Genomic DNA, 8,566 nt, shown 5'->3' with positions numbered 1-8,566 from the left:
CTCCCTCTCTCTCTCTCTCTCCCTCTCCCTCTCTCTATCCCTCCCCCTCTCCCCCTCTCCCTCTCTCCTTCAGTGTGTAACTCACTCAGATACAGCTGGTCTACGGGGACGTTATAGTAGTGAAACTGTTTTGCTAATGTGTGTGACGTCTTCATTGCATGTCGGACTGAGATCTGCGCGTGAGTGCATAATAAGATTTGTAAATGTGTACATAAATCTAGAAATGTGTAAACAAAATGTAAATGTATGCAAATCGCTAAATGAGACAGAACTCTAAATTCATAGATACGTGTAAAAAAAATAAAAATAAAAATCTGTGTTCAGATTTGTAAATGTTTTGGGATTAGTACATGTGTCGTCATATCTGTAAATGCGTACATAGAAAGGTAAATGCAAATCTGAATACAGATTTCTTTCAACATTCACAAACCTCCGTATGCATTTAGAGATTCTATAAACATACAAATCTCCACACACATTTTCAAATAATTAGATTAATGGTCTTCGCCCTGAAAGCCGATGATGTCAGAGGACACGCAGTGACCACGATGTGTAACCACACGGACGCATTTCAGCTTCACTCAGCTTGAGCTCTATTAAAGCAGATGTCTTCAGAGCTTTTGTTTGTAATTATCACATTAGTTATTTCCTCTGGACAACATGTAAATCCTTTAAACCACTTCAATATTTTCTGGTTTTCGTTCCCTGGAAGCAATCCGCTTTTTTGTAATCTGCTTAAGTATAGCCGGTCTGCATAATCATCTCTGCATTTCCAACAGTTGGACCAGAAAATTGCTACTCAAGGATGCATTAAAAGATTGCATTTCACCAATAGTGTCGTCCCAGTGGCCCGCACCACGTCTCAGATGTATGACTGCCCCCCCCCACTCATCCTGATAGCATGCTTTCTCCAGCGAGTTGAATAAGTCGTTTATGATGCGTCTTTTCTTCTTGGAAATTAATGATCAATCTAATTTACGGTACATTTCTGTAATTCAAGTCTTGGCTCTGAGCAGATTTGTCATTTCTAATCTTTGTCTCCCCATCTTCAAACAAACAATCTGAATTTGTATTTACTAATCCAAATTCCAAGGATGAATGTTCAAACATATCATATCTATATTTGTCCCTTTGATGCGAGATCTAAACATTACATCCAATGTATCTGTTTGGAAAACCAATAGCATGAGCTTTTTAGGTGATATGATGTGTTTTACGTTTTGACATCCCATACCTCCTGGAATAGAACTTTTGTTTCTCGCCCACATGTTTTAGATATTTTTAATTTGAAAAAAAGGAAGAGAGATGCTTTGAGCTTATTCATCTACAGAGTGCCGTCTTCTTTGCACATCGTTTCTTGATCACTCGTGAGTTCTGTCTCCCGACTAAGAAACAAGGGAGCCTTTAAAAAAAGTGCTGTTGAGACAAGTGTTGACTGATATGACTAAAAAAGCTAACTTGCAAACCCAAAAGGTCACTCCACAGATCCCTTGAACACCCAGCTGGATACGGAGGTTTCTTAACGGGCAGAACTGCTGCGTCAGCACAAAACACAGCCAAGCTGTAATCATTCTGCTAGTCAGGAGTTGAGAGCACACGCCGACAGATTTACGAGTGAAAACATGCTCCGGGTGTGAAAAGTTTTGTCAAATTTCTGTCTGTTAGGGTCGATATGTTATTCTAGAGAGATGAAACAAAACAAACAAACGGACGGAGTGATGCAACTTAGACAGCAGCGTCTGTGACAGTTAACTTCTTGGTCCAATCCAGTGGAGTTTGTTCTGCTCTCAGCTGGAGTTTGCAAGAAACTGAACAAAAAGCTTAGAAGAGGGCGAGCAGAGGAAGCCCCCAAACGCTCCCCGGGTCACAGCTCCTCACGCAGCTCCTCACGCAGCTCCTCACGCAGCTCCTCACGCAGCTCCTCACGCAGCCTCCAACACTTTGATTACTTTCACAAGTCGGTCCTTTCTCTCTCACTCTCAGAGCTCTGCTCAAATCTGGACCACCAGATTGGTTTCCACTCGGTTTGTTGTTTTTTCATACGCTCAATAATTCTGTCATTAATGAACTTCTGAAGATGGGAATTATGGATGAGGTCGGGGAGGTAGGGAGGCTTTCTCCGCTTACTCCCGCAGCTGCAGTCAGTCACACAGCGTAGGTTTGAGAAGACAACTCGACTCTCTTGATGTTGCTGGAGATGTGCCTGTGATTTATTTAACACAGCGGATACATACCTGCGTGTGCACACATACAAAGTCTGTCACATGTGGCATTTTTGCAAAACTTAAGCTCGTCATATTCAGAACGACAAGCTTCCACATTGAAAAAATGTGGAAGCTTAATTAATACGCTGTAATGTTTCCTCCCGTATGGTGAAGGGCCTCAGCCTTGAAAACTTTCATATACTGAAGTTTATAAAAAAGCATGGCTGAACAGGACGAACAGCTCGGTACCTTTTGCCCTAATATCCCTTACAGAGTCATTGTCACGAGAATAATTACTAGTACGCTTAATTTACTACCAGGCTGCTCAAACAGGACAAACAAGCAACTTCAGCAAAATCACATGTATTCATTCATTCATTTATTGAAGTGTCGGAGAAACCTCTGACAGCAGACACAAATCAGTTTTTAACTACCGGTTATTGCAAAAGCTGAATTAGCTCCCTTATACACAGCAAGACCTTTGGGTTTTTGGACTATTAACTCCGCTTTCTTTCTCTGCTTCTCTCTGTGTTGGTGATTCAAACGATGCAGGAGTAGGTTGTGATTATCTCACATGATTCATAATGTTTTCAGCGTCCAAATCCAAATGCCAGGCGGCAGCAGCAGAGTGCCGTTAGAATGCATTTTTATCATCAGCACCAAAACAAAACATCAGCTGTTTATTAGAGGGAGCGCTATGCATGCCCAAATCATTTGAGAAACAGCCTGGAGGATGCAACTGCCTGTCCTGTTCATTAATTCAGTATCTGCATGCAAAGAAGCCACCGCGTCTCTCTCCACAAATACTCTCCCCCGGTGTTTGCCTTTCTTTTCTCATGCCATTTGTGTTTGTTTCATGTCGTCACTCAGACAAAGCCACGTCCCGTCTCCCTTGTCGTTCTCTCTCCCTGTAATACTCCTCTTTCAAATCCTCTCTGCTCCTGCGTGTCCATCCTTTAGAGGAGACGTGATAGACGTCCACGCAGTTTCCCGAGTATGCGTCCCTGTGCGTGGCTCTGTACACGGCCTCCCTGGCTACGGACGTGGCCTCGTCCACTGTCAGCCCCCATCGAACCCCTTGGTCCAAAATCGAGTAGGCGTAGGGCGATCCAGAGCCCACGGAGAAGAGCGTCCCCTGCAGGAGAGTACCATCGCTGCACACGTAGCACAGACTGGGTCCAGAGAAGCTCGCTTTCTCTCGGACGAAGCGCCGTTGACGAACTGTTGTGGAAGAAGAGCTCAGAGTCTCGGCCGTAGAGGCCTTTTCAAGATCTTCAGACTCTCCAGGATCTGTGGTTTCTCTTCGACCACTGAGATCAGTCTTTGCACCTCCGTGGTCCAGGCCTTCGCCCACCTCCCCTCCGTCCCACCCGCACAGCGTGGCGGCCACGCACAGCTCGGTCCCCTTAAATGGGTGAAGCATGTGGGACAGCAGCTTGGCGGCTCCACTCGTGGACAACCGTCGGCCGTGGCGGAGTTGGTAGAGCCGCAGCTCTCGGGACAGAATCCGCTTCCAGAGGGCACAGTCGGCCGACGTACCCGACGTGGTGCCCACCAAGTGACTGTGGATGGGCAGGATCTTCTGGGAGGCCGGGCATGCCACGAGCCCCGAGCAACTGGAGCGAGTGTCTGCTGCGGCCAGGACGCCGCCCTGAAACAGGAAGGCCAGGGTGGTGGTGCCGTGAGACATCGGGAAGGGCAGAGGGACGGAATGAGAGGAGGCCAGAGGAGGACACATGGGCCAGGAGACGGACGGTAAGAGGGAGTCTTGAGATGAGGCAGCGCCGAAGCTCTGGATGGAGCCAATTTGTCCAAACTGTATCGGGCTTTCGTCCAAGTATTCTGCAACCGGTATATAAAATGTAAACATACTCGTGGTGTTGCTAAATGGCAAGCCACTCACATAGTTACAACCGGTCTTCTTCCCAAAAAGCTCTGACGAACATCCGGTGGTTAAACTGTCCCCAAGGACGTCCTGGAGATTGCACAGGTCCTGTAAAGCCATTTAATTTTCTTTCCCCAAAAGAAACCCCTCTCTACTGAAGTCTAATCAAAAGTATTCATCAACTCTCCGACAGGTTTGTTCGCCGGCTAGAGTTTCTCGACTTTAGCAACCTTTATATAGATGCCAAGGCAGCGTTCGTCTACGTGTGGTCATCCACAACAAACCCACCAGCAACCGTTACCAACGCCTCACTCCCTCCCACTTTGAAGCATAAACAGCCCATGGGTAATTAATTTCGAGTGCTGTATCAGGTTGTTTTTTTTCTGATCAGATTTCTGCAAAAGTCTTGTGTGTTGGCGTAGGCGCAAGAGGACCCAGGGTGACGGCGAGGCCTCGGCTCGAGCACATCACATTAAGTTCATCGCTCCCATGAAACGTGTCCCTAATAGAACCAAGAAACAAAACGAATCAAGCAACAGTCTATTGAGCCGAGCCCTGAAGGAATTCTGTAGGCAACTGCTAAACTTGCAACTCCAGATTTTCAGGTAATGCTGCATCACCCAGGGTGTATGCTCACACACCTGTTTTGGAAGGTGACAGCCTCTCAGTCCAAACATTAGTTTTGCACATTACCGGCTTGTTGAATGGACTCATAATGAACTCAAGGATTACCTGTTTGTTTTAATTAATTTTAACGCAAAAACAACAACTCAAAATGAATGTGTTACCCTTCTACTTTTGCAGATATGTCTTCACTGCTGCTATTATAATGGTAAGAAACTCTATTGTGCTCTACTTTAATGACAGTTATTATCCTGATATAAATTGTAGAACGTGACACTCCATGGACTTTACTCTTTTGGTTCACTTTTTCATTGCGTAGGCAGCTGTTTTCCAAGACAGAAAGCTCTAAAAATGTGTTGCTTCCTAACTGTTGGATGTGTAAATAAGAAGCAAACAAGTTCACCACATCAACTTAAACTGACATGTCAACGTTGTGCTCACAGCTGGCCCAAAGAATCAGTTAATGCAGGTTTAAGTCTTTCAAATGTGTCCTCTGGCAACTTGTTTCCTGCTTACTTAGTTTGAGTGAGAAACATGCATGTGAGCCTTCATTTTATCTTTACACATCTTTCACTTCACTCAGGGACACTGCGAGCTACAAGCCGCTTCAACCACCTCATCCCAGGCTGGTGAGAGCCCGTCTGATTTCATCGGGTTCGCCTCAGCCCCTGACAAAGTGACATACGGCTCAGTGGTCCGTGTGCGGTATTGCTGCTCCGGGCCATGTCAGCTCGCTGTGGAGGTGGTGGTGTCCACATTAAGGGAGACGGATTTCACTGTCTTCAGGAGGAAATGGATTGGCAGCACATCCGGAGTCTACAGGATCCACCAGGTGCCGCTCGGATTGCCTCCATCCATTTTATATCAGCACGACTTCTTCAACAGGCGAGTTTTGAGAACCCTGAATGTGACAGTTCGCGCTTGGTTAGACCATCTCGACGATGGCGGGGAACCCGGGACATACCGGGACTCCACGGTGAGGGTTTATAAAGAGCTGCAGGTGGAGCCGCTCTCAGAGCGTCCAGCTAAACCCCCCACTGAGTGCCCATCATGGTCCGCTCAACTGGTGTGGCAGACAACCAGGAACAGAGTTCGTCAATGTCCACATGAGTCAGGTTAGATCATTCATCTTTGTATCTTCATTACCGAAACTTTGAATGCAAACATAAACATATTGTTTCTGTCATGGAGGGATTATGAGACAATGGGTCCCTGGGCAGAGACATGTGAAAGGCCCCACCACCTCACCTACATAGGAGCAAGACACGGACTGGATAGTTGTTAAGCTTCTTCTTTTGTTGGTGTGTGTCTCTCTGTAGTCATTTTGTATCTCTTTGTGTTTGTTTTCTTTCTCTTTGTGTTTGTTTTGTGGCTCTTTGTAGTCAATGTGTGTGTTTCTTTGTTGTCTTTTTGTGTCATGTTGTTGTCACTTTGTGTCTCATTGAAGTTGTTTTTTGTCCCTTTGTGGTCATCTGTGTCTCTTTGTAGTCACTTTGTGTCTCTTTGTGGTCATGTTGTCCCTTTTTAATAGTTGTTTTGAGTGTCTTTATGTCTCTTTGTGGTAGTTTAAGTGTTTTTGTGAGTCTCTTCTTGGTTGATGCGTGTCCCTTGATGTCATATTTCGAAGGTGACACTTTGGGCCCCTGGGCCTGCATCCAGTAGACCCGTTCATTGATCCATCCGTGGCTGTATGTAATCTATTGCTGTTTTTTACTCGTGCATAGACGTGATCGATGTGCTGACGTTTCCCCTGGCGAGTCCTGGCGAGCACTTTGGAGTAGTCCGCAGGTTCCAGCCTTTTATCGACAGAGCCCTGGAGAGCGCCCGTCTCCGTGCTGTGACACAGCCCAGGTTGGACATAAACTTCACACACTGACTCATTTAGTTCAGTTTCGTTGGAGCTTAGTCTGCCTGAAGTTTGAACACAGCGGGAATAAAATCCCCTGCAGGGTCTCCAAATGTTGTAACAAAAAGTACTCAAGAACAGCAGAATTTGTAGATATTAAAAGCATTAAACTTGAACAATAAAAACAAATAAACCACCATATAGTCCCTCAAATGTACAGTTTGGTGCTTTATGTTGAAATCAGCAGATCGACAGGCTACAGGTCACTGATTGTTTCTGTTTCAGCTGTTATAACACACACCTTTTAGTTTTACTTCACTGTCATTGCGAATGCCTTTTACAAGCTTCATGAAGCCTCTTCACCGGAGCATGTGAGCTTTTTATTCACGGTCAATGAAAGGCAGAGAGGTCAGTCATCTTCAGCGCTTTAAATCCGACCTCTTCGCTTCGTTGGCTGAGGAGAGTCGGAGATCATTTTTTGCTCAGATCATGTGTCGTCACTTTCGGTTTGATATTCCAGCGTCACCTTATCCGTGTGGGTCTACCTGCTGAAATGGTGTCAGGGGAAGCTCTGCGGGATCGTCCATCACGTCGGCAGGAAGCGTGCGTACGACTCCGTTCTGCTGCAGCTCACAGACACAGGTGGGTCGGTATCACCAGATGATTGTGAGCGATGATGTGTGTTTTTGGTGAGACTCGGGGAACAGACTGTGTTATGTATTAATGAAGAGCGCTGGATCTCCTGCGGTGAAATATATGACTGTCATATCTCCTGTGTAGGGGACGTCATAATTCAGACATGTGTGACAACGGGAGAAGATAAAGCTTTCAGAGCCAACGTGGCGTTGCCCCGGTGGAAATGGATTAGATTGGATTGCTACATACAGGACTCAAAGGTATGAAAGAAAAGCAAACTTCTGGGTGGTGGGATAAGAAACAGAAATTAAAACACAGCTCGGGGCAACATCTCCCAGTCCCTTCTCTTCTCTTTGGTTTGGTGCCCTTTGCGTTTGTGATGTTTGAATTCCTTTTGGAACAGCTGTAAGTTCCTGAAAGATGGTTTTCTGTCCAGCTGGGAATCTCCAGGCGATTTCAACGTGTGCTGCAATGTGTCGTTCACAGCTGAGTAGTTTGGTTTTTTTCATACTGTGTGTCGTGAGCTCATGCATTATTATTATGTCTGACTTCCAGGTGCTGCTGGATGCAACATGGGACGATAAAACCCGCAGATATCAATACCAGTAAGATGGGTTATGGATTTTAAAGAGGCTTTCTGTTCAGTTTAAAACAATACTGCTGTCCTAACAAAGCACCAGTTTGTCCAGTTATTAAAATAGAAAGATGACTCATATATTCGTAATGATCACGAGAGCTGGTTTGAGCGGTGGTGAATATCTTACAGATTTCAGCACAGTGTCCATTATGACGACACTGATGGATACTTTGTGATCGGAGGAAGCGACTACATGCCGGGCATCCATGGGTATTTTGGGCCGATTAAATACTACCGCTTCGGAACTGAAAAGGTAAAGCATCCGTTTTCTGATTTCATTTATTTTGCTGTTTTATTTAACTGTGTTGAAATTGGCCTTTATCCGTGTCACAGGTGGAAAACCACCTCGAGTCAACGTCGCAGGAGCTGGATCGGACGCATCAGGAGTGTCAGGAAGTGAAAGCGCTGACACAAGCTTTTCTCAAGGAAGTAACTGAGAGTCATGACACAACAGTCGCCACAGGTGAGCTATTATGTTGACAAGTCCTTTAAAGCTTGCATATACAGGGTGTTTACACAGTGTAGTCCTGATCCTCTATCAGACCTCCATCAGTAAAGAGACCCTCAGAGAGAAGATGGTCTGTTTCTATAGAGTTATTCTTAATGCTCGTCATCAGAGCCACGGGTCGGATTCTGGTGAAACCAGATGAACTCATGCAGGTTCACCAGAAACTCCTTCAGCTCAGACTCCAGCAGAGACCGGTCCACCGTGGACAGACCCAGATCCTCCAACA

At 45.7% G+C, this 8,566-nt stretch overlaps 2 protein-coding genes across 3 annotated transcripts in view; one reads left to right on the top strand and one right to left on the bottom strand.

Annotated features, from left to right (window-relative positions):
- Positions 1-3,066: 3,066 nt before the first annotated feature.
- On the bottom strand, positions 3,067-4,209 carry psmb11b (proteasome 20S subunit beta 11b). The gene is made up of 2 exons (XM_031878525.1): positions 3,516-4,209; positions 3,067-3,485 (listed from the first exon to the last, which is right to left on the bottom strand). The coding sequence occupies exons 1-2, from the start codon at positions 4,207-4,209 to the stop codon at positions 3,067-3,069; spliced, it is 1,113 nt and encodes a 370-aa protein (XP_031734385.1).
- A 565-nt stretch (positions 4,210-4,774) lies between these two features.
- Positions 4,775-8,566, top strand: part of LOC116400609 (protein sel-1 homolog 3) — a 14,978-nt gene continuing 11,186 nt past the window's right edge. For both annotated transcript variants that reach the window (XM_031878523.1, XM_031878522.1), the window contains exons 1-8: positions 4,775-4,921; positions 5,297-5,828; positions 6,438-6,564; positions 7,080-7,201; positions 7,340-7,455; positions 7,751-7,800; positions 7,962-8,085; positions 8,166-8,295. In XM_031878523.1, coding sequence (XP_031734383.1) covers positions 4,865-4,921; positions 5,297-5,828; positions 6,438-6,564; positions 7,080-7,201; positions 7,340-7,455; positions 7,751-7,800; positions 7,962-8,085; positions 8,166-8,295 — 1,258 coding nt within the window. In that variant the 5' untranslated portion in view covers positions 4,775-4,864. The remainder of the gene's footprint in view (positions 4,922-5,296; positions 5,829-6,437; positions 6,565-7,079; positions 7,202-7,339; positions 7,456-7,750; positions 7,801-7,961; positions 8,086-8,165; positions 8,296-8,566) is intronic.

This window comes from Anarrhichthys ocellatus, unplaced genomic scaffold, assembly GCF_004355925.1.
Source record: "Anarrhichthys ocellatus isolate YVR2014 unplaced genomic scaffold, GSC_Weel_1.0 scaffold185, whole genome shotgun sequence".
Classification (NCBI taxonomy): Eukaryota; Metazoa; Chordata; class Actinopteri; order Perciformes; family Anarhichadidae; genus Anarrhichthys; species Anarrhichthys ocellatus.
Note: the sequence above shows the minus strand (reverse complement) of the source record. Positions and strands in the feature narration are given on the sequence as shown.

Coding starts and splice junctions, on each gene's coding strand:
- psmb11b (XM_031878525.1), bottom strand. CDS start 4,209: ATGGCTTTACAGGACCTGTGCAATCTCCAGGACGTCCTTGGGGACAGT. Junction 3,486..3,515: donor AGGTGCAAAGACTGATCTCA/GTGGTCGAAGAG, acceptor CAGATCCTGGAG/AGTCTGAAGATCTTGAAAAG.